The following is a 26393-nucleotide window of genomic DNA, read 5'->3' on the forward strand; positions in this document are numbered from 1 at the left end:
AATATATTTCATGGAAAAGTAAACTGTTTTAATAAATTATTTTAGAGTTTAATAAAAACAAATAACTACTTGCACCAAGAATCAACATCAATTAATCAGCTGATATTTATCGTACCTTCCACTTTGTGGGTGACGTGGGTGATCTAAAAGGTCCTTGACCTCTAGAAGTTTGGATAAAGTATGTGACAAAAATAGAAAACGATGAAGTGCCAAAAAACAGAGACAGAAGAGTTCAGAGAAGTGAAAGATTGATATGTATTCACCTTAGACATGGGATGGACTTAGATCTTTATGGATAAGTACTATTTAGAAAGCACCAGAGCAAGTGATTAGTCGAAGTAAAAGGAAAAAGTATGAATCAGGTACAGTGGTGAGTGAAAATGTCACCCTAAAGAGAAAGTAATTATGTTATATGTTAGTAGAGCAAAGGTTGCGTGTTGAAAAGAAACAGAATATTGTGCTAGAAAGGGATGTTGACTGAAATTTGGTGAATCAAGAAAGCAGGGAAGAGGTTTGTTTTCGTATTGTATTAAGGACAACAGAGATTCATTGTCAGTTCTTGAAAAAAATAAAGAAGCAATATGTTTAAAATTATGTTTAACACTAGTCTTGGTTACAGAGGAATAACAAAGAAGAGGAAGAATACAAGGTGACTTCCAGTTAGATGAGGAGAGGCTATTCAGTTTTGTGAGAAACAGTCTTCATTTTGGTAGTGAACTGTAATGTCCCAGTTTACATTCCACTCACAAATACTGCTTATAGAAGAAATTCATTGTTCAATTCTAAAGTAGAATCTTTAATGTCTCTTCTTGTGTTAGTTTCATAAATGAATTGGTCATTCTTATCAGAAATATCAACAATTTACTGCACGTTTACTGCATGATTCTTGGATTCTTGGCACTGATAAAAGAACTATGAGAATTTTGCAAAACAGAGACACATGGGCATTAGATAAGGCACATCAAACAAATATACAAGACCATCTGTCTTTGTCCATCAACAAAACTACATCTTCAAGACTGAGTTTAAATATCACCTCTCCCTGAGTGCTTACTAAATATCCCATAAAGAAATGACTATTTTTCACTATTTTCTTAATTCAATAATATTTTTATTGTAGTATCTTAATGGTTTTTACTGTCTTGTAGTATTTTTATTCTGATCTTTATTGAATTTAATATTATTTAAGATGTACTCTGGCATTATTCATTTAATAGATGGTGTCATTTAGATTATAAGCACTTTGAGGATAAGTCAAGGCAAAAGATGGTTAATGAATCTATATTTATATACTACTCTTGGTATATGACAGAAACTCAATAATATTCATAGAGTAAATAAAATAGTAAACATTTTTCCATCTTCCATAAGTACTACTGGGCTCATATCATGAGTATTCACAATAATGATTACTTTTTACAAGGGACTATCAGGGAGAGTAATAAATCCTCCTTTGTTCAAAAAGTCACAGTTTAAAAGTTAGAAAAAATACACACCAAGGAGAAAAACGTTCTTGTATGTGTGAACATGCATGTATACTCCCAGATAATATACGCCTGGTACTCAATAGTATATGATGTTTTTAGTATAAACTATGTTACACTCTTTGAAAAATAAACAATGTAGTGAAGAAACAGGCAGGGAAGTGCCCAAGATAAGAGACCAAGAGGAGTAGAGCATAAAGGTAGATCTGAAAGGGAAGGTCAGTAGTAGGAAAGATGAGATCGGGCACATTCAGAATGAAACAATGCCATTTGCAGCAACATGGATGGACCTAGAGATTATCATATTAAGTGAAGTAAGCCAGACAAAGGCAAATATCATATGATATTGCTTATATGTGGAATCTGAAAAAAAAAGATACAAATGAACTTATTTCCAAAAAGAAATAGACTCACAGACATAGAAAACAAATTTATAGTTACCAAAGGGGGAAGTGGCAGGACGGATAAATTAGGAAGCTGTGATTAATGTTTACATACTACTATATATAACATAGATAACCAACAGGACCTACTGTATAGCACAGGGAACTATACTCAATATTTTGTAATATCCTATAAGGGAAAAGAATATGAAAAAGAAAATATATATACATACATCTCTCTCTCTCTCTCTCTCTCTCTCTCTCTCTATATATATATATATATATATATATATATATATATATATCTGAATTGTTGTGCTATAAACCTGAAGCTAACACAGTATTGTAAATCAACTACATTTCAATACAAAAATAAAAAATAAAAAAATAGCAGGAAAGAATGTACATGTAATACATTTTATCAAGACCCGTTAACAATTCACACTGAATTAAAGTGTGTTCTAAGTGACATGTAAAGCTGTAGGTGTTAACAGGAAGAGAACATCTCAGATATGGTAATGTCTTAATAATCAAGGCACCAAGTTAAATAAATTCCCTACACAAATGGGATATAGTATTGCAGATAACATATAAAGGTAAATTATCCCCAAACTATTCATTTTTTTAATTTAAAATATTTTAAACATCTAATACTCTATATTAGTCACTCTTTGAACTCATAATATACATAAAATGCATAATATATTATCTAATGTTCTCAGAACTCAGTATATGTTTCTAAATGAAACCATATGTAACCAGCTGTCTCAGAGGAATGAGAGGAGTTATCTGGAATCCGTGTCTTCTTTGCTTAACTTTTCGCTGGTACATATATCATGCTGAAAATTGTCAACACCCTCAGAGTATATGAAGGAAAATGGTAGAAGAAGAAGCTAATATTCACCGAAGATGTACCTTATGTAAAAGGACTGGATTAGATATCTCATTTTCTTTATCTCATGTTAATCTTCATAATAAACCACTAATATTGGTGTCATTATCATCACTTTATAATGAAGAAACTGAGGTTTGGCCAGGGGGTGAAATATACTTAAAGTCACCCAAATAGTAAGTGGCAGAGCTGGTATTCAATGCCAGAGCCCAAGCCCTTCCTCTCCTCTGCACTCGCCTTGCTCATAAAATGGCGACTGGCTGAAAAAGGAAGTCCGATCATTGTTTTACATATATCCTTACAGAGATTTTAGGTAGTTTGTTTTTCACTAAATATTTTGGAGGGTTGATGATGGAGACATACAGTTGCCAGATGGAAATGAAAAACAAACCTGAACTGAATTGCACTTTAAAAAATTAATTTTATACTTTCTCATAGTTTCCTACATTGAGAGATTTTTGTTTTGTTTTGTTTTTGACATCCAAAGCACAGTTTGCACTATGGCAAGACATATGGAGTTAAAAATTGAATAGGTGGCAACCATACAAAATCAAAAGCAAGTTTTATTGAAATATGTGTGATAACAGGAGTTAGCTGCAGATAGTCTTTAACCTCAAAAGATCTAAAGCATTTATGTGCCAGAAGAGTGCTTGGTATATGGTAGACAATCAATACTTTTTTGAAGAATAAATGGATACCTTATCATATCAATATCAGTGATGGTAGAGGGCAGATTGGCAAATTTTAAATTCTCTCATTAGAAATATCAAAGTATATCTTGATGAAATATCAAAGTGATGATGTTTTGATTGCTTCATTTTACATTTCTTGCAGATAAACTTTAATTAGTAAAGATAAAATGAATCAAGTGCATTCATATTTATTTTCCAGTGCTCAGCTCCTTGTGGTAAAGGTTTAAAGTACCGTGAGGTGATTTGCGTTGACCAAATCCATGGGAAGTTAGAAGAAAAATATTGCAGTCATCTACAGAAACCTCGAACTCATAAAGCTTGTAGATCTGTCAGATGCCCTTCATGGAAAGCCAAAAAATGGAATGAGGTATGTAAGATGTTTTATGATTATATATGTATTTTTGCATTTACAGAGAAAATCTTAATTCATTCTGTATGCTTTCAATAACCTTGAAAGTTTTACTCTACTAAATGTGTTTTATTCTATTACACAATTTTTTTGCACTATGCTCTGAATTAATATTGTACAGTGTTAACACGTTTGCTAAGTTCATAGCTTAATAACAAATTAGTCTTTTTTTTTTAAACATCTTTATTGGGGTATAATTGCTTTACAATGGTGTGTTAGTTTCTGCTTCATAACAAAGTGAATCAGTTATACATATACATATGTTCCCATATCTCTTCCCTCATGCGTCTGCCTCCCTCCCACCCTCCCTATCCCACCCCTCCAGGCGGTCACAAAGCACCGAGCCAATATCCCTGTGCCATGCGGCTGCTTCCCACTAGCTATCTACCTTACGTTTGTTAGTGTGTATATGTCCATGACTCTCTCTCGCCCTGTCACAGCTCACCCTTCCCCCTCGCCATATCCTCAAGTCCATTCTCCGGTAGGTCTGTGTCTTTATTCCTGTCTTACCCCTAGGTTCTTCATGACATTTTTTTATTCTTCTTAACTTCCATATATATGTGTTAGCATACGGTATTTGTCTTTTTCTTTCTGACTTACTTCACTCTGTATGACAGACTCTAGGTCTATCCACCTTATTACAAATAGCTCAATTTCGTTTCTTTTTATGGCTGAGTAATATTCCATTTTATATATGTGCCACATCTTCTTTATCCATTCATCCGATGATGGGCACTTAGGTTGTTTCCATCTCCGGGCTATTGTAAATAGAGCTGCAATGAACATTTTGGTACATGACTCTTTTTGAATTTTGGTTTTCTCAGGGTATATGCCCAATAGTAGGATTGCTGGATCATATGGTAGTTCTATTTATAGTCTTTTAAGGAACCTCCATACTGTTCTCCATAGTGGCTGAACCAATTCACATACCCACCAGCAGCGCAAGAGTGTTCCATTTTCTCCACACCCTCTTCAGCATTTATTGTTTCTAGATTTTTTGATGATGGCCATTCTGACTGGTGTGAGATGATATCTCATTGTAGTTTTGATTTGCATTTCTCTAATGATTAGTGATTTTGAGGATCCTTTCATGTGTTTGTTGGCTGTCTGTATATCTTCTTTGGAGAAATGTCTATTTAGGTCTTCTGCCCATTTTTGGATTGGGTTGTTTGTTTTTTTGTTATTGAGCTGCATGAGCTGCTTGTAAATTTTGGAGATTAATCCTTTGTCAGGTGCTTCATTTGCAAATATTTTCTCCCATTCTGAGGGTTGTCTTTTGGTCTTGTTTATGGTTTCCTTTACTGTGCAAAAGCATTGAAGTTTCATTAGGTCCCATTTGTATATTTTTGTTTTTATTTCCATTACTCTAGGAGGTGGGTCAGAAAGGATCTTGCTGTGATTTATGTCATAGAGTGTTCTGCCTATGTTTTCCTCTAAGAGTTTGATAGTTTCTGGCCTTACATTTAGGTCTTTAATCCATTTTGAGCTTATTTTTGTGTATGGTGTTAGGAGTGATCTAATCTCATACTTTTACAGGTAGCTGTCCAGTTTTCCTAGCACCACTTATTGAAGAGGCTATCCTTTCTCCACTGTACATTCCTGCCACTTTTATCAAAGATAAGGTGTCCATATGTGCGTGGGTTTATCTCTGGGCTTTCTATCCAATTCCATTGATCTATCTTTCTGTTTTTGTGCCAGTACCATACTGTCTTGATGACTGTAGCTTTGTAGTATAGTCTGAAGTCAGGGAGCCTGATTCCTCCAGCTCCTTTTTTCATTCTCAAGATTGCTTTGACTATTCGGGGTCTTTTGTGTTTCCATAAAAATTGCGAATTTTTTTGTTCTAGTTCTGTGAAAAATGTCAGTGGTAGTTTGATAGGGATTGCATTGAATCTGTAGATTGCTTTGGGTAGTAGGGTCATTTTCACAAAGTTGATTCTTCCCATCTAAGAACATGGTATATCTCTCCATCTATTTGTGTCATCTTTAATTTGTTTCATCAGTGTCTTATAATTTTCTGCATACAGGTCTTTTGTCTCCTTAGGTAGGTTTATTCCTAGATATTTTATTCTTTTTGTTGCAATGGTAAATGGGAGTGTTTTCTTGATTTCACTTTCAGATTTTTCATCCTTAGTGTATAGGAATGCAAGAGATTTCTGTGCATTAATTTTGTATCCTGCTACTTTACCAAATTCATTGATTAGCTCTAGTAGTTTTCTGGTAGCATCTTTAGGATTCTCTATGTATAGTATCATGTCATCTGCAAAGAGTGACAGCTTTACTTCTTCTTTTCCGATTTGGATTCCTTTTATTTCCTTTTCTTCTCTGATTGCTGTGGCTAAAACTTCCAAATCTATGTTGAATAAGAGTGGTGAGAGTGGGCAACCTTGTCTTGTTCCTGATCTTAGTGGAAATGCTTTCAGTTTTTCACCATTGAGAATGATGTTGGCTGTGGGCTTGTCATATATGGCCTTTATTATGTTGAGGGAAGTTCCCTCTATGCCTACTTTCTGCAGGGTTTTTATGATAAATGGGTGTTGAATTTTGTCAAAAGCTTTCTCTGCATCTACTGAGATAATCATATGGTTTTTCTCCTTCAAGTTGTTAATATGGTGTATCACATTGATAGATTTGCGTATATTGAAGAACCCTTGCATTCCTGGAATAAACCCCACTTGATCATGGTGTATGATCCGTTTAATGTGCTGTTGGATTCTGTTCGCTAGTACTTTGTTGAGGATTTTTGCATCTATGTTCATCAGTGATATTGGCCTGTAGTTTTCTTTCTTTGTGACATCCTTGTCTGGTTTTGGTATCAAGGTGATGGTGGCCTCATAGAAGGAATTTGGGAGTGTTCCTCCCTCTGCTATATTTTGGAAGAGTTTGAGAAGGATAGGTGTTAGCTCTTCTCTAAACGTTTGATAGAATTCGCCTGTGAAGCCATCTGGTCCTGGGCTTTTGTTTGTTGGAAGATTTTTAATCACAGTTTCAATTTCAGTGCTTGTGATTGGTCTGTTCATATTTTCTATTTCTTCCTGATTCAGTCTTGGCAGGTTGTGCATTTCTAAGAATTTGTCCATTTCTTCCAGATCGTCCGTTTTATTGGCATAGAGTTGCTTGTAGTAATCTCTCATGATCTTTTTCATTTCTGCAGTGTCAGTTGTTACTTCTTCTTTTTCATTTCTAATTCTATTGATTTGAGTCTTCTCCTTTTTTTTCTTGATGAGTCTGGCTGGTGGTTTATCTTTTTTGTTTATCTTCACAAAGACCCAGCTTTTAGTTTTACTGATCTTTGCTATTGTTTCCTTCATTTCTTTTTCATGTACTTCTGATCTGATTTTTATGATTTCTTTCCTTCTGCTAACTTTGGGGTTTTTTTGTTCTTCTTTCTCTAATTGCTTGAGGTACAAGGTTAGGTTGTTTATTCGAGATGTTTCCTGCTTCTTAAGATGGGCTTGTATTGCTATAAACTTCCCCCTTAGAACTGCTTTTGCTGCATCCCATAGGTTTTGGGTCGTTGTGTCCCCATTGTCATTTGTTTCTAGGTATTTTTTAATTTCCTCTTTGATTTCTTCAGTGATCACTTCATTATTAAGTAGTGTATTGTTTAGCCTCCATGTGTTTGTATTTTTTACAGATCTTTTCCTGTAATTGATATCTAGTCTCATAGTGTTGTGGTCGAAAAGATACTTGATACAATTTCAGTTTTCTTAAATTTACCAAGGCTTGATTTGTGACACAAGATATGATCTATCCTGGAGAATGTTCCATGAGCACTTGAGAAAAATATGTATTCTGTTGTTTTTCAATGGAGTGTCCTATAAATATCAATTAAGTCCATCTTGTTCAATGTGTCATTTAAAGGTTCTGTTTCCTTATTTATTTTCATTTTGGATGATCTGTCCATTGGTGAAAGTGGAGTGTTAAAGTCCCCTACTATGAATATGTTACTGTCGATCTCCCCTTTTATGGCTGTTAGTATTTGCCTTATGTATTGAGGTGCTCCTATGTTGGGTGCATAAATATTTACAATTGTTATATCTTCTTCTTGGATCGATCCCTTGATCATTATGTAGTGTCCTTCGTTGTCTCTTCTAGTAGTCTTTATTTTAAAGTCTATTTTGTCTGATATGAGAATTGCTACTCCAGCTTTCTTTTGGTTTCCATTTGCATGGAATACCTTTTTCCATCCCCTTACTTTCAGTCTGTATGTGTCTCTAGGTCTGAAGTGGGTCTCTTGTAGACAGCATATATATGCGTCTTGTTTTTGTATCCATTCAGCCAATCTGTGTCTTTTGGTGGAAGCATTTAGTCCATTTACATTTAAGGTAATTATCGATATGTATGTTCCTATTCCCATTTTCTAAATTGTTTTGGGTTCGTTATTATAGGTCTTTTCCTTCTCCTGTGTTTCTTGCGTAGAGAAGTTCCTTTAGCATTAGTTGTAAAGCTGGTTTGGTGGTGCTGAACTCTCTCAGCTTTTGCTTTTCTGTAAAGGTTTTAATTTCTCCATCAAATCTGAATGAGATCCTTGCTGAGTAGAGTAGTCTTGGTTGCAGGTTTTTCTGCTTCATCACTTTCAGTATGTCCTGCCACTCCCTTGTGGCTTGTAGGGTTTCTGCTGAGAGATCAGCTGTTAACCTTATGAGGATTCCCTTGTGTGTTTTTTGTTGTTTTTACCTTGCTGCTTTTAATATGCTTTCTTTGTATTTAATTTTTGACCGTTTGATTAATATGTGTCTTGGTGTATTTCTCCTTGGATTTATCCTGTATGGGACTCTCTGTGCTTCCTGGACTTGATTAACTATTTCCTTTCCCATATTAGGGAAGTTTTCAACTATAGTCTCTTCAAATATTTTCTCAGTCCCTTTCTTTTTCTCTTCTTCTTCTGGAACCCCTATAATTTGAATGTTGATGCGTTTAATGTTGTCTCAGGGGTCTCTGAGACTGTCCTCAATTCTTTTCATTCTTTTTTCTTTATTCTGCTCTGCAGTAGTTATTTCCACTATTTTATCTTCCAGGTCACTTATCCGTTCTTCTGCCTCAGTTATTCTGCTATTGATCCCATCTAGAGTACTTTTAATTTCATTTATTGTGTTGTTCATTGTTGCTTGTTTCATCTTTATTTCTTCTAGGTCCTTATTAACTGTTTCTTGCATTTTGTCTATTCTATTTCCAAGATTTTGGATCATCCGTACTATCATTATTCTGAATTCTTTTTCAGGTAGATTGCCTATTTTCTCTTCATTTGTCAGGTCTGGTGCATTTTTATCTTGCTCCTTCATCTGCTGTGTGTTTTTCTGTCTTCTCATTTTGCTTATCTTACTGTGTTTGGGTTCTCCTTTTTGCAGCCTGCAGGTTCGTAGTTCCCGCTGTTTTTGATGTGTATTTCCAGTGGCTAAGGTTGGTTCAGTGGGTTGTGTAGGCTTCCTGGTGGAGGGGACTAGTGCCTGTGTTGTGGTGGATGAGGTTGGATCTTGGCTTTCTAGTGGGCAGTTTCACGTCTGGTTATGTGTTTTGGGGTGTCTGTGGCCTTATTATGATTTTAGGCAGCCTCTCTGCTAATGGGTGGGGTTGTATTCCTGTTTTGCTAGTTGTTTGGCATAGGTTGTCCAGCAGTGTAGCTTGCTGGTCGTTGAGTGAAGCTGGGTGCTGGTGTTAAAATGGAGGTCTCTGAGAGATTTTCGCCGTTTGATATTATGTGGAGCTGGGAGGTCTCTTGTTGACCAGTGTCCTGAAGTTGGCTCTCCCACCTCAGAGGCAGAGCCCTGACTCCTGGCTGGAACACCAAGAGCCTTTCATCCACACGGCTCCTCAATTTGGGATGAATCATTGTCTATTCATGTATTCCACAGATGCAGGGTACATCAAGTTGATTGTGGAGCTTTAATCCGCTGTTTCTGAGGCTGCTCAACAAATTAGTCTTTTGATTTTTTTTTTTTTTTTGTGGTTGTAATCTGTACAAGAAATTCTGTTACTGAATACTAGGGAGGCTACTGATGATTATAATATTATTCCAGGTGACCTAACAGTAAAATATACCTGATGAGGTGTTTAGTAACTGTCTTGCTTCCACACTAAAGTCTTGGATTTGAGCTGAGTTTGCAACTTGGAAAAGGGACTGGTAAGTTCCAGATGGATCATAATTGGAGATGGTTTAAGAGTCAGGGAAATGACAGAACTAGGGAGCCCAGCTGGTCTAAGGTCAGAGAGTGGACACGCTTGGAAAGACTCAGCAAAAATGAAGCTGCTGCGGAGATGAGACCAAGGCTGAAAACTCAGTTTATAAAAGAAGGGTGATGGATACTTGCTCTGGCACACTCAGGGAAGTAAGCTCCAGATCTAAACTGGGAAAGCCATATATTTGAATGTGATTGTCCAGCAAAGACCAGCCTGGGAAATATTAAGGAGGAAAAAGCCATAAATGAAGCCAGAAATGATAACTAGAATAATTTCCTGAGGCCTGATTTCAGTGGGGCTAGGCTTTCAGCAAAGCTATCTGGCTGCTCTCAGCAGTACCTCAGGATACTTATCCATGTCTTAGAGGAGCTAGTCCTATGATGGGAAAAAGAACTCGTCTTCTGCTGATGGAACTTCCTTGTCTCTGTCTGATGCTGGAGCTATGTTAAGAAGGTAGGGGTTCAGACAGGAGCTAGAAGTGGGGTTTCCCTGGGGCTCTAAGTTTTCATCCTTCACTCCGTGAGATCAGATCCTTGGTGGCAGAGCACCAGCTTTTAAAATGATAGTGTCAGTGTATCATTATTTTTGAATAAAAAGCTCCCAAATTGAGTGAGCATCTCAGGTTTCTGTGTAGAAGAGTTAGCCTTTGTCAAGTGTTAGGGTGTTGAAAATTGTGGTTCATCTTTGACTGAAAACTAGGGGCAAACATGTCTCAGTTTTTCTTCTCAAAACAAAACATATATATCTGAGCACTTACTTCTACCCTGAATTTTAGTACAGTAAATAAAATTAATTTTGTGGTTTAGCAGAGACCATTATTTAAAAGATATCCCATTAACCTGTTTTATTTAGTGAATGCCACTACTACCTACTAAGTCGTTCAAAACAGAAACACTGGGTCCATCCTGTCTCCCTTGACCCCTCAGTTAGTTATCCCCTAGCTTCTCTCAATGACAGCAGGCAGGAGCCTCTGGTGGATGGGACTGGAAGCGGGAGACACTCTGCTTTTTGGCCACCAGCATCCCTTTTGATCCCCAGGATTCTTTTGCTGCCTTGCAGCTGCTGCAGCTGCTGTGGTTGCTATTCATGAGGGACACTTCCTGACCCTTGACCTCCAGCTCCACAACAGTGAATCAATCATGGGTGCTAACAACTTGTCCTTGGCTTGCCACCAACTCTGAAATTATATAAGATTCACTAAAGGGATGTATTTCAGGGGTTTCTAAGATACAGATATGAATATGTAAAGACTATAAAAAACACAGATGCTTTTGTACAGCGTTGGCTTTTTTTCTTTGAATTGGTTTTCCTTGTCATAGAAATTAGCTTCATACACCCACACAGTCCCCAAAACTCTGCCAGAAACAAATGACCACTAGTAAAGTCGCTGGCTTTGATTTATTCTATAAAAAATACCCACATGAAGTTAACAATTGCAGGCTATCAGTGAGCTGCATATAATAATATATTCAACAGAAGTGTAATTTCAGAGGTAGTTACAGGATAATCACTGGTTGCTACTTTGTTCCAACTGCATAAATTGTAAAATTGCTTTACTAGAATCCCTCACTATAATTTCATTTTATTACTATTTTACATTGTACCTCTAATGGAAAGACTTATTTGGCAAACTGTGACCACAGAGGTGCTCAAATGAGTTTTGAAGTTAACACTCTTCATTTGGTATTTGATATCATTTTTTTTTTAATGAAAGGATTTAGTAATGCATTTTAATGACTGCAGCCAAACAGGAACAAACATTGCTATATAGAGTCCTTTGTCCCTAGGGTCCAGATGTATACGTTTAGAGGCAAAATGAATACTGGAATCATTTGAAATGAAAAAAGCCTCATCCTCTTATTTCTGGAACCAGGCTTTTTGTTTTTGTTTTCACCTAATTTTACCTATTTGGGAACACCAGCTTCACTTGTAAATTCAAGTTTCTAAGGCTAGCATGGGGTGTTAGCATCTTCATGGTCTAATGCTTAGTTCAGTGTCATCCAAATGTAGTTTTTATACTCAGAAAAAAAAAAATCATCCAGAATTCTCACCTCCCCTTGATCATGGCAAACTTGCCGGACAGCTTAGAAAGATACTTGAAGAATCTCAGGCAACCCTATTGAATCTAGAGCCTCGTGATAGCAGCCACTTACTTGGTCCCTCTTTTCAGGGACCCATTATTTTCTTTGTAGTATTTTAAGATCAGAGTTGGAACCGAATGTGATATGAGTTCCAAAATCTCACAAGTCTACCGGCTAGTGCCCCCCTTTCCCAAAACACCTAATGTGAAAAAAAATTTTTTGGAAACTATTTGCTAAATGCTGACATGGTTAAGTGATTTTGTATTTCTGTAATTCCATATTTTCTATATTTCCAAAATACATATATAAATCATATTTGATTTAAATATTTGATTTCAAATATAGTCATATTTGAAAAAATTGTGATGTATACATATATATCTTTTATAATCTAAAAAGATAGCAAATCTTAAGTCCCCACAGCCCCTGACCAAGAATGCAGAGCCTCTTCATCTTTACATCCAGGTTAAGTGAGTTTTCTTCCAGGAAGACAGGCTGAGGCCAAGGTCAGAGAGGATGTCTTTTTGTTCTGGGGCTGGGTGAGCTATGCTTCTCAATCTTTTCTAGCTAGGGCCAGCAATTCTGCTTTTGAATTTCTATGCTGCCTGTTAACTCTCTTCCTTTATCATCTTTCTTGATACTTAAGATGGTCTATCTTTGAGTGGGCTGAGACGACTAATACTCTTTGGTTTGAGGCATGTGTCGAGAAACTTTTCAAGGCAAACATATTTGTATCTCTGTAAGAAAAGTGAAAAAAATGGGAATAGGACGGAAGCAGCAAGGGACAGTCAGTTCTTGACACTGCTGAGAGACTTCTGTATTCATCCCAACTGTAGGTATTCATTATGCAGATGAGGAAACAACAGCTTATAGGGGTTAAGTACTGAACAGCTTGTGCAGGTCACAGGCCAGGAAGTGGTGGGGGCGGGGGGTGAGCATTTGAACACTTGTCTGAGTCTTCCCTATTGTAGTTGCTGTCATAATTATTTTATAGTTATCATTTTACATGAGCTCATCTTTATACTTCCTTAGCAATGTCTTTTACTTCCTTAGCAATGTATCTCCCCTCTTACAAGGCATCTGAAGTCAACAATTGCAGAATGTCACTGGATGACACAACAATGCATTCAACAGAAACGTAGTTTCTATGTTGTGTTGAGTTCATTACAGGCTTATTTATATATAAAAAGTCTGTTGCATAAATTTAAGATATATATGGATTTTACATATCTTAGGAAAATAACTGAGGGTTTAATTGATCATGTATTGAATATGGTGTAGTTGCTTAAATCACTAGCAACATATTAGGCTACATTAATACATGAAGAGTGTTCAAAATTTTGCACTAATAAATTCTAGTCAGATTTTTGGAGCAGTGCCTATTCTGAGACCCACACTGTAAGAAAAGTCTTGACAAATTACCAAATCTCCAGAGAAGCACAATCGAATTGTTATAACTATTCTGTATCAGTTCCACTGTATTCTGTTGCAAGTAGGAAAAGTACTGATTATTAGTGGCTCGAACTCAAAGTCACTTACTCTTCACATAACAAGACCAGAAGGTCACTAGATTTAAGTTTGATTCAGTAGCTCCACAATGGCAGGGTGCTGAATGGGCATTTCTGTGATTCTGTTGATCAATCCTAATGGTCATAAAATAGCTGCTCCCTTTCCAGACCTCACACTTTTATACTTTCTCACATGAAAGTAAGTATGAATTTGTTCTATGTTGATAAGGAGGACAGGTCTAGACAGTGGGTAAAGTTTACAGAAGAATATTTCAGCTCAATATAGGAGAGTATTTGCTAAAACTTCAGAGTCACCCAAAAAGGAAATGATTGCTTTCAGGATACAGTGAACTTACTCATACTGAGGCTGTGGAAGTATGGGTAGGTTTGATATTCATTCATTCACTACTGCTGTAAAATGGATTTCAGGATGGAAGAGGAATTGGAATTAGATATTCCTAGAGTCTTTTCTAACTCAACATCCTGTACTACTGCTAATACTACTGCTACAGTATTGATGCATTTGAAATAAACTATAGTTACAAATAACTGACTATAATAAAATCAAAACCTTAATCCATTAACAAGAAATTATAAATAATGCATCAAGAAAGGACTTTACTATGACATTTTAAATAATTTTTTATTAAATAGCAGAGTGAGTTAGCCTTAATGAACCCATTTGGCAATGCATGTTCTAACGTTTCTTCATCTCTGCTCTACAGTAGCTAAAACAGCTACAGTACCTGTGGATTGGCTAAAACTTACCTTCTCCACTTCCACTGTCAAGTTTTTAAAGCACCAGGCTATGCAGTGTTGTAGTACATGTACGCGTGAATAGGAAATTTGGCTGACTTTTCCTCTCTGAGTTAAATTATGCAGTGGCGGTCAGTTAGTGCCTTCCAATCAATTATTTGTGTCATACTCGTAATGATAGACTCGCATTGCCTTCATATGAGTTACTTGGATTTTTAAAGAAAGATAAAATTTAACATGCTTATAAAAATGTGGTTCAATAAAGCTGTTGAATAAGGGTGACTACTCTGGAGTTACAGCTGTACCTTGAGAGGTCATTCTAATAAGTTGCTGGATGTAAGAGTGAGTTATCATGTCTTCACAGCATCCGCAGCTCGTAAGAGGAGCTGATGGGCAAAGGCGATAAGTTAGGCTTTGGAAATGTTGGATTTGAGGTGCCTTTGACCTATCTATGTAGAAAATACATGAAAATTCTTGTCAATACATGAAAAATTCCTTGTAAATACATGAAAATATAAATGGAGAGCTCAGAATTATGATCAAGGCTGGAGAGAACAGATTTAAAATTATTGGGACATAGAAGAAATTGCTCAGAAAGAGCTCAGAGGGTATAAAGAGAAGCAAGTTATAAAGAGAACCCTGGGAGATGCTAACACTTAAAGGCTAAACAGAGAAAATAGAGTCAGTTAAGGACTACAAGAGGAGAGTACCTGGAACCAGAGGGAATTTCAATCACAGAGGCCAGAAAGGCTCAACAGAATGTGGTCACTGGTGCTGACGGTGTCAGTGAGATTAACTAAGAAAAGACTTGAAAAGTGTCTCTTGGACTTGGCAGTTAGGGTTATCAATGACATGAGGCTAAGAAATACTTCATTTAAGCAAAGAATTCTCTCCTCTGTTCAAATCTGAAATCACATCAGTTTAGTCTTTTGTACTCTTATCTCTAAAAAATGCTGAAAAACAAAAGTTACTTGTGTTCTTCCAAGCAGTAGTCCAGTTTTTTCTTTTCCTTTGAGGGTGAGGTCCATTATAGTAGCCCCCTATGGTGTCAGTGGACTCTTCTAAATGCATGCTGTGGTCAAAGAATCAGTCAGCCACTGTGGATTATTGAACTGTAGAAAACGCTATTTATCTGAAAGAACTTCTTGCTAAATTGTGTTTTGTGAAATTTGTTTTCAGGATTTTTTTTTCAAGTTTAGAAGTAGGAATTTTTCTGAACATGGTTTATATTTGTGAAATTATTACTGGAAAATGTTTGCAGGAGCCTTATGTTATAGACTAAACATTTCACCAAAGGTTCAGATAAGTTAAACTACAACCTGACATCTTAGTCTGGTTAATATTGTGCCCTGCACAAAATACACATTAAGTTATTATTATCTCCATACAAAGGAGCCATGTCTTTTTTGTGAAAACATTCAATGAGCTGTCAAAATTCAACTGCTAAAGCATAAAATGAGGGTCAATATAAGTAAGCGATGTAGATATGCATAATATTCTTTGTAAGTTAAAAAAATATAAAAATCCTCTTTTAAGTCAGTGGTTGCCGCTTATACACACAAGACAGAAAACTAAATTTAAAGGTGCCGCTACAGTAAAATTGTTGCAAGAGTTTATAAGAGGAACTTGAGTCTAACAGGTGAACTAAGTTCTTAGCTTTTGTGGGCTTTAAGTGTTTTAAAATTCATGGTGAAAGCATATTCTGCAGAGACATATTTACTGTTAGAGAAAAAAGCAACCACTGACTCTGTGAATCCTGCAGAAATAGAGACCTTAATGAAAAACCTGAAGTTTTACCCTTACACTGTCACAGTTGCGAACAGCCATGAGGCCCCATGTAACACTCAATATGACCTCCAATCCCTTCTGGAATAACGAAGAGTATAAAAACCAAGCTCACAAATTAAATAAATACCCTTAGACGTTCTGCCTACTTTATTAATATTGGCATCCTAGCTCTTGGTTGTGGTCAGGCTCTGCTGTTTTATGGCTTGGCCTTGCAGAGTTGAGAAAACCCTGAGAAGTTGCCAAGTCCTTCTCCATCCCGTGGAGGCAACACAGGGAGAGCTCAAAGGCTGCAGTCAGAAAGAAGCGGGCTTAAACCTGCTTCACCACTGACTTCAAGTAGCAGCTCAGGCAAATGACTTAGCTAAGTTCCGGGCCCTCAGCCCTTGTGCCTCCTTTGAAGAGCTGTTTGAAGAGCTGTTGCGAGGAATAAGTGTGTGGGACATGTTCTGTGAAATTTTACAAATAACACAAAACCTTCTTTGTACAGATAAGACAAGTGAAAGGAGAGGCTAAGACAAGGTTGTCCAAGTAAACTGTAAGCTTGCACGATCAGTTTCCCAAAACACCTCTCCACTGAAATACAATCACGAGTCAACAAATCAGCAAATGTTTGGATCCCCAAGCTGTAATAGGGATGGCAGGTATAAAGATGGATAGAACCCAAACTTGTAAATTATTATTGCTTTGAGGGAGATTATGAATACAGTGTAATTTCAATATTTAAATAATGTTCAAAAGCAATGTAGTAGTAGAATAGCTTGTGTGGTAAATTTTATAGATATTAAGTATGTTTAAGTCAGAAGAGAGAGCTATCAATTCGGATGGAGTATCTGGTCATAGTTTCTACAAGACTTGAATAGGTATTGCAAAATAAAGAACATCTATTTGTATACTTGTATAGGTGCTCCAGACCAGGCAATGTTAAAAATACTTCTTGCGTGTATTTTCTATCTAATGCATGGTATAATTTTGCTCTACTTTGCGATTTTTACGTAATTTGATATTTGTTAGTTAATTATTCCAATTGTTTGGGTTTCTTCATAGTGCTCTGTGACCTGTGGCTCTGGAGTTCAGCAAAGGGATGTGTACTGCAGACTGCGAGGTGTTGGTCGGGTGGCGGAAGAAAAGTGTGATCAGTCCACACGGCCTTATTTTCAGAGACAATGTTGGCGTCAGGACTGCATACAGTACCATTGGGTGGCGGGAGAGTGGCTGGATGTGAGTATTGTCAAGTACACTTTCAGACAACCCTTCAGTGAAAGAATGTGTTCTTCATTTCGTCATTGTATTTCTAGTGTTCAACGTCATGTAAGAAAAGAGAGACACGTCGGCAAGTGAAGTGCGTGGGTGCACAAAACACGCAAGTGAATGAAAGTTTCTGCGATCCTTCAGCCAGACCTCTTGCGGTCAGAAAGTGCAGAAACCCTCCCTGCAAGTATATTGTGGTAACGGGAGACTCATCACAGGTAAGGCAAAGAAAAGAAGTTGAGAATTTTCGCTCCTGGAAAACACAGCTGAGTTTCAAATTTGACCCAGTTGAAACTGGGTCTAAATTTGAACATGGGAGCAGATGATGGTGTGCATATCAATCTAAGGGATAAAATCGCTGGCAGTTGGATGGTGCAAATAGAGTAACAGCAACATGTATGTTAAACTCTGGTGCAGTTCTGAAGCGATGACAACTTTGAAACCGACTACCAGGGATGGTTTGGCATCTGTCCCTGCATAGTTGGCTGCTTTAAAAAATTTTTCTCTTCCGGTTTTATTGAGATATAATTGACGCACAGCCCTGTATAAGTGTAAGGGGTACAGCATATATCTCTGTCATCATCCATATATCTATCTATCTATCTACCTATATCTATCTATCTATCTATCATCTATCTATTGCTTCTTTATTCATCTATTTATGGAAACTTAGGTTGCTTCCATATCTTGAATGTTGTAATCAATGCTGCAATAAATGTTGGGGTGTATATATCTTTTTGAGTTAGTGTTTTTGTTTTCTTCAGGAAAATATCCAGAAGTGGAATTTTGCTGGATCATATAGTAATGCCCATTCACAATTTTTTGAGGAAACACCATAATATTTTCCATAGTAGCTGTACCAATTTATATGCCCACCAGCAGTGCAGGAGGGTTCCCTTTTCTCCATATCCTTGCCAGCACTTGTTTGTTTGTTGTCTTTTTGATTATAACCATTCTGACAGGTATGAGGTGATATCACAGTTTTTATTTGAAATTCCTTGATGATTAGTAATGTTGAGTATTTTTACATGTGTCTGTTGGCCATCTGTATGTCTTTCTTGGAAAAATATCTTCAGATCCTCTGCCCATTTTTAAACTGAATTGTTTGCTTTTTTTTTTGATATTCAGTTGTGTGAGTTCTTTATATATTTTGGATATTAACCCCTTATCCAATATATCATTGCAAATATATTGTCCCATTCAGTAGGTTGTCTTTTCACTTTTTTGATAGTTTCCTTTGCTGTGCCAAAGGTTTTTATTGTGATGTGGTCCCATTTGTTTGTTTTCGCTTTTGTTGCCCTTGCCTGAGGAGATGTATACAAGAAAATACTGCTAAGATTGGTGTGAAAGAGCGTATTACCTATGTTTTCTTCCAGGAGTTTTAGGGTTTCAGATCTACGTTTAAATCTTTAGTCATTTTGAGTTTATTTTTGTATATGGTATAAGGAAAGCATCCAGTTTTATTCTTTAGCACATAGCTGTCGAGTTTTCCAAATGCCATTTATCAATGAGACTGTCTTTTCCCCATTGTATATTCCTAGCTTTGTGTCGTAGATTAATTGACCATATAAGCATGGGTTTATTTCTGGGCTCTCTATTCTGTACCATTCAGCTATGTTTCTGTTTTTGTGCCAGTATCATACAGTTTTGTTTACTGTAGATTTATAATACAGTTTGAAATCCAAGAGCATGGTAACTCCAGCTTTGGGGGTTTTTGGGCTTTTTTCTTAAGATTGCTTTGGCTATTCCAGGCCTTTTGTGGTTCCATTCAAATTTTTGGATTCTTTGTTCTAGTTCTGTGAAAAATGCCACTGGTATTTTGATAAGAATTGCATTAAATCTATAGATTGCTTTGGGTAGTGTGGACATTTTAACAATATTAATTCTTCCAATCCATGAGCATGGTGTATCTTTCCATTTACTTGTGTCATCTTCAATGCTTTCATCAATGTCTTATAGTTTGCAGAGTACAGGTCTTTCACCTCCTTGGTTAAATTTATTCCTAGGTATTTTATTACTTTTGATGCAATTGTAAATGGAATGGTTTTTAAAATTTTTCTTTCTGATAGTTTGTTGTTAGTGTATAGAAATGCAACAGATTTCTGTGTATTGATTTTGTATCCTACAACTTTAGTGAATTCATTCGTTAGTTCCAATAGTTCTTTGGTGGAGTCTTTAGGGTTTTCTATATATAATGTCATGTAATCTGCAAATGGTTACAGTTTTGTTTTTTTTTTAAAGAAGATGCTGGGGGTAGGAGTTTATTAATTAATTAATTTATTTTTGCTGTGTCGGGTGCGAGGGCTTTCTCTAGCTGTGGCAAGCGGGGGCCACTCTTCATCGCGGTGTGCGGGCCTCTCACTATCGCGGCCTCTCTTGTTGCAGAGCACAGGCTCCAGACGCGCAGGCTCAGTAGTTGTGGCTCACGGGCCTAGTTGCTCCGCGGCATGTGGGATCCTCCCAGACCAGGGCCCGAACCTGTGTCCCCTGCATTAGCAGGCAGATTCTCAACCACTGCCCCACCAAGGAAGCCCATGGTTACAGTTTTGCTTCTTCCTTTCCAATTTGAACGTCTTTTATCTCTTTTTCTTGTCTGACGGCTGTAGCTAGAACTTCCAAAACTATGTTGAATAAAAGTGGTGAGAGTGGGATCTTTGACTTGTTCTCGATCTTAGAAGAAGGCTTAGAGGAAAAGCTTTCAACTTGTCATCACTGAATGTGATGTTAGCTGTGGGTTTGTCATATATAACCTTTATTATATTGAGTTATGTTCCCTGTACTATTGAAATAATCATATAACTTTTATCCTTCATTTTCTTAATGTGGTATATCACGTTGATTGATTTGTGGATATTGAACCATCCTTGCATCCCTGGACTAAATCCGGCTTGAATTTGGTTTGCTAATATTTTGTTGAGGACTTTTGCATCTATGTTCATCAGTGATATTGACCTGTATTTGTGTGTGTGTGTGTGTGTGTGTGTGTGTGTGTGTGTGTGTGTGTGTGTGAGATATTTTTGTCTAGTTTTGGTATCAGGGTAATGCTGGCCTTGTAGAATTAATTTGGAAGTGTTCCTTCATTGGCAATTTTTTAGAATATTTTGAGAAGGATAGGTGTTGACTTTTCTCTAAATTTTTGATAGAACTCACCTGTGAAGCCATCAGGTCCTGGACTTTCGTTCGCTGGGAGTTTTTAAATCACAGTTTCAATTTCAGTGCATGTGATTGGTCTATTCATATTTTCTATTTCTTCCTGGTTCAGTCTTGGGAAATTGAACATTTCTAGAAATTTATCCATGTCTTCTAGATTATCTAATTAGTTGGCATGTAATTGTTAGCAGTAATCTTTTATAATCCTGTATTTCTGTGGTGTCAGCTGTAACTTTTTCTCTTGCATTTTCACTTTCTTGATAGCGTCTTTTGTGCACCAATGTATTTAATTTTGATGACATCAAATTTATTTTTTCTGTTCACTTGTACTTTAGGTATCATTTCTAAGAAACTATTGCCCATCCAAGGTTACAAAGATTCACACTTATATTTTGTTCTAAGAATTTTATAATTTTAGCTGATACGTTTAGGTCTGTAATCCACTTTGTATTAATTTTTGTATATGATGTGAAGTGGGGTCCAACTTTATCCTTTTGCATGTGGCTATCCAGATGTTCCAACACAATTTTTGGAAAAAACTGTTCTTTCCTCATTGAGTTATCTATTACTGAAGAGTTATTTTTGAACTCTGAATTCAGTTCCCTGATCTATGTGCCTATCCTTATATCATTACCACATAGTCTTGGTCTTATAGTAAGGTAGTTTTATAGTAAGTGTTGAAATCAGGAAGTGTGAGAGAACCAATTTTGCTTTTCCTTTTCAAGATTATTTGCTTATGCTGTGTCCCTTACATTCCTATATAAATTTTAGGATCAACTTATCATATTCTGTGTAAACTCCAGCTAGAATTTTGTTAGAGATTACATTGAATCTTGATCAGTTTGGGGAATGTTGCCATCTTAATAATGTCTTCCAATCTGTGAATTGACATGTCTTTCCATTTATTTAGGTCTTATTAATTTATTTCAAGGATGCTTTATAGTTTATAGTTTTCATTGTACAAATCTTACACTTTTTTGGTTAATTTTGTTCCTAAAAATTTTATTAATTTTTTATGCTCCTGAAAATGAAATTATACTCTTAATTTCATTTTCTGCTTGTCCGTTCATAATGTGTAGAGATAGAATTGATTTTTGTATGTTAAACACATTTATTGAGCACAGTTCTTTTTTTGTGTGGATTACTTAGCATTTTCTATATACAGAAGTATATCATTTGCAAATCCAGGTAGTTTTATTTCTTCCTTTAAATCTGGGTGACTTTTACTTCATTTCTTGCCTAGTATCCCTGGCTAGAAACTCCAAAACAATGTTGAGTAGAAATGGTAAAAACAGATATCCTTCTCTTTAGAGGAAAACTTTCAATTTTCATAATTGAATAGGTTAGCTATGGATTTTTTTGTAGATTCTCTTTATTATACCCTTCTATTCTTAGTTTGCTTGGTGTTTGTATAATGAAAATGTGTCAGTTTGTCAAATGCTTTTTTTGCATCTATTGAGATGCTCGTGTGGTCTTTATGAGTCTATTTGTATGATGTATTCCATTGATTGATTTCGCATGTTGAAACAATGTTACATTCCTAGGATAAATCTTACTTTGTCATGGTGTATGATCCTTTTTATTTGCTTCTGGGATTGTTTTGCTAGTGTTCTGTTGAGGATTTTTACATCTATATTCACAAGAGATATTGGTCTGTAGTTTTCATTCCTTGTTATGTCTGTCTAGTTTTGGTATGAGGGAAATACTGGCCTCATATGACAAATTAGGAAGTGTTCTTTTCTATTCTATCTTTTGGAAGTGTTTTGGAGGGGGAGGGTGCTAATTCTTTAAACTTTTGGGGGAATTCACCAATGAAGGCTCTGGTCTTGAGTTTTTATTTGTGTGAAGTTTTTTGTTTATTAATTCAATCTCTTTACTTGTTATAGGTCTACATAGATTTCTATACACAGATTTCTACACATGTTCTCCCATCTTCCCAGAGTTTGTTGTTACTGCTGTTTGTTGTTGTTTGTTTGTTTGTTCAGTGACTTTTCTGAACTAACTGTAAAGTCTGTATTCTTTGTCTCATGTGGTCACTAAAGTCTCTATCTGATTAATTTTCAACTAATGACTGGATAGTGATTTCCTGAGATACTTGGAACCAGTAATCTCCAGTCTTTGCCAAGAGGCTCTGTGTGCATGTGTGGGCATCTTCAACACTAGATGAGGCAGTTGACAACTCTTCCTTAACCTTAACTTCCTGCTTGAGCAGAGCCTTGACATCAGCCAGAAATGAGAGTGTAGGTACTTCTCAGATATTTCCTAAGCTTGCACACAGCCCTAGACATGTGCACAACCTTATGTATGTCCATGGCCTTCTAGTTATCTATGACTCTGTTGGAGTTTTTAAAGCCCCTGTGGACATCTCCTTTCCAAGCTTTTCCTTTTAAGCTTTTCTTGGTAGCCCATTGCTTGCCTGACTGTTATCCACTTCCTCTGGAAGCTGCAAAGTTAAACAATAGCCTTTAATTGTGTTAAAAAATGCCTCCAAGGAGAAGGCTTTTAGCACTGGGCAAGTGCTGGGTAAAGTCAAATAGAGACTTGAAAGTGAGGTCTTTCAGAAAACCACCAAACAGTTCAAATAATGACAGTTCTCTGGAAATGAGGCTTAGAAAGATGTCCAATCCCTCTGGAGGCTTCCATGCTTTTGTTTTTCACTATGTTTGCAGGGCTATAGATTTTCAATCCTCCTATAGAGCTGAAGAGGGGGAATGGGAATAGGGCAAACTAAAACACACAAAGCTCACTGTTCTTACTGAGATTTAGCCTTATTTCTTTAATAAATGCTTCCCGGATTGCTGCAAGCCTTTGGTTAATTTACAGAGCTCTGAAAAAGTTGATTTTCACAAGTTTTGTCAGTTTTCTCATTGCTTTTATAGAAGAGAACATTTTCAGATGTCCTTGCTCTGCTGTTTTCACCGATGTCACTTACTCCTTTGGGGCTGCTTTGATAGATGGATATTTCTCCTCATCATAGGTTATATTTTCCTGCCTCTTTGCATGCCAGTTAATTTTTTATTGCATGCCATGCATTATGAATTTTACTTTGTTGGCTACTGGATAGTTTTTATTTCTATACGTATATTTTGAGCTTTGTTCCAGAATGCAGTTATTTTATCCGTAAGAAGTGTGATCTTTTCTTGTCTTGCTCTTAAGATATTTTATGGGAGACCAGTTCATTGTTTAGTCTAAGGTTAGCTATTCCCCTCTACTGTGGCAAGACCCTTTTGAGTACTCTACCTATTGCTGCATGTATATAAGGTTTTCCAATCTGAATGAAGGGAACAGACACTATATTTGGTCCTGTGTGAGTGCCAGATACAGTGATTCATATGTCATTTATTTACTTAAAAATATTTATTTATGTTGCACCAGGTCTTATTTGAGGCACACGATATCTTTGTTGTGGCATGTGGGATCTTTAGTTGTGACATATGGGATCTTTCAGTTGTGGCATGCGGACTTCTTAGTTGCAGCATGCGGACTTTTAGTTGTAGCATGAGTGCGGGATCTAGTTCCCCGACCAGGGATCGAACCTGGGTCCCCTGCATGGGAGCACGGAGTCTTACCCACTGGACTACCAGGGACGTCCCCATATGTCTTTTAATCGGTCCATCCCTTGGCCTCAGTTGGAGTCCTCACATGTTTGCACTGGTCAGAACTCTGCTGTCCCCTTGGGATCCCTTTCCTTGTTCCAAAACCTGGAAACTCTCTCAAGACGTTAAGCTGGAGCAATTATAGGGTCACTTTGTTTGTTTCCGTCTCCCAGGGAATCACTGTCCTTTATTGCCTAATGTCCAGTGTCTTAAGAGCCATTGTTTTATCAATACATATTTTGTTCAGGTATTTTTTTTTGTTTTAGGTCAGATGGTAACTCTATTCCTTGTTACTCCTTTTTGTTGGAGTCAGAAATCTATTTGCCCATTCTTTTCTCTGGATCGTTAATTTATATCTAAATCACTTACCTATTCTAGTCAGATGGTAGTACACATCACATTGTATGTGTAGAGGTAAATATATGCTAAACTTATATAGAGTTACAAGTACATTAAGACTAATAAATGTCCTTTATTTCAGGTAAGAACGCTTGATATGTTTCATTTCTCCAAAGCTCTGCTTACCAGGAAATAAATTTTCATTCAGTTAAGCTTTTCTTTGTAGTGTGACCAAGAAAACAGAAAACAAACAAACAAACAAACAGAAAAAACATAGGCACTGAAAAAAGACAATCTATCCTGAATCTGGATCCTCTCCATCCTGGTACAACTCTGTGAAAGTTGCCTAATACCTCTGAACATTTGTTTACCCATCTGTAAATGAGGCTAATAAATAGGATTGTTGTGGGGATACCATAACATAGTATATATTAAGCACGTGGAAAGTAGTGGTGCTTAACCCTGGTTAAGTTTAAGAGCATCTTCTTCTCCCTTCGTAACATTGTATTTTTCAGTGTGCAGGTAACTGTGGATTTAGTTACCGACAAAGGATTTCATATTGCATTGGGATCCGATCTACTGAGAAATATAAGCTTCATGAGCTGTGGCCTATAGACTATCAAGAATGCCCTGTGCTGCCTTCCCCTCAGGTTTACAAATGCAATTTTAGAACCTGTTTGCATATGGCCACTTGGAAAGTTGGAAAATGGAGCAAGGTCAGTTTATAATTATGAATTTAAAACCTTCTGAATGAGACTTTCTTGTTGTGGGATGCCTACTATTCTGCACTGCTAACTAGATATCAGAGTTGTCTCATACCCCTATTGTCTAACAATCACTTTACCAGTTATTTATCAGTTATTATCTCTTTTTCTAAGTTTGCTATAACCTGCCTTAAGCAGGAACCATAATTAATACTTGTTTCTTTTCCTCAGAGCACCTGGCACAGTGGCTTGCATTTTGAATAGATGCTTAAGCAATACTTATTGGTTAAGTGAAAAAGTAAATAGATCTAATGTATGAGTAATACAGGTTATTTGCACCATATTCCATTTCCAATTTAATTGATAGAAAGCAAGTAAATATTGCTTTGCAAACAGCATACAACAATGAGTAAAAACTCAGTAGTCTGAATAACCATCATTAATTAATATTTATCGGGTATTTACAATATACTGCTGAGCTAACTATACAAAATAAATGGAAAGGAGCCAGTAATTGAGAAAGAATAGATTGAGTTTCTTAAGGATTAGCTCCACCTGTGACTCTCTAGCCTCCAGGATATTTTTGTGTCTGCAGAAATTCTAGCCATTATTGATCATCAGTTTGTTCCAAAAGGACCTAGCTTGAAAGGAGGAGATATGTATTTACTGGCCTTATTATCCATTATATACTTTACCTTCAGATTTTACTCTGTTCACAGTGCTCTGTGACTTGTGGAGTTGGGATAATGGAGAGAAGAGTGGAATGCATAGCTGACAATGGTTGGTCCAGTGACTTATGTTTAAAGAGTTTAAAACCAGATGCTCAAAAGAAATGTTATGTCCATGACTGTAAGTACTAGACTTCAAAAATCTAGAACCTAAGTGTTCCTAAGAAGTTTTAATTAAAATCTGAAAATAAATATTTAGAGTAGTCATACACTCCACAAAATGAAAGTTCTGTTTTTTCAGAATATAACAATATTGGTGTAATTGAGTTAAATTCATGTTGTGTCTGTAATTTGTTTATTGTTGATAAGTTGTACTCACTTGTCCTTGAAGGTAAAACATTTACCAGCTGTAAAGAAATCCAAGTGAAAAACAACATTACCAAAGATGGTGACTATTACCTTAACATTAAAGGAAGAATAATAAAGGTATTATGAAGACAGCTCCTATTTGATTT

General features: G+C 36.5%; 1 protein-coding gene across 1 annotated transcript in view; it reads left to right on the forward strand.

The window, feature by feature from the left end:
- Positions 1-26393, forward strand: part of ADAMTS20 (ADAM metallopeptidase with thrombospondin type 1 motif 20) — a 207035-nt gene that overhangs the window by 150627 nt on the left and 30015 nt on the right. The window contains exons 29-34 of the mRNA XM_065887659.1: positions 3651-3818; positions 17218-17391; positions 17469-17639; positions 25022-25222; positions 25930-26059; positions 26270-26364. Coding sequence (XP_065743731.1) covers positions 3651-3818; positions 17218-17391; positions 17469-17639; positions 25022-25222; positions 25930-26059; positions 26270-26364 — 939 coding nt within the window. The remainder of the gene's footprint in view (positions 1-3650; positions 3819-17217; positions 17392-17468; positions 17640-25021; positions 25223-25929; positions 26060-26269; positions 26365-26393) is intronic.

This window comes from Phocoena phocoena, chromosome 11 (genome assembly GCF_963924675.1).
Source record: "Phocoena phocoena chromosome 11, mPhoPho1.1, whole genome shotgun sequence".
Taxonomy (NCBI): domain Eukaryota; kingdom Metazoa; phylum Chordata; class Mammalia; order Artiodactyla; family Phocoenidae; genus Phocoena; species Phocoena phocoena.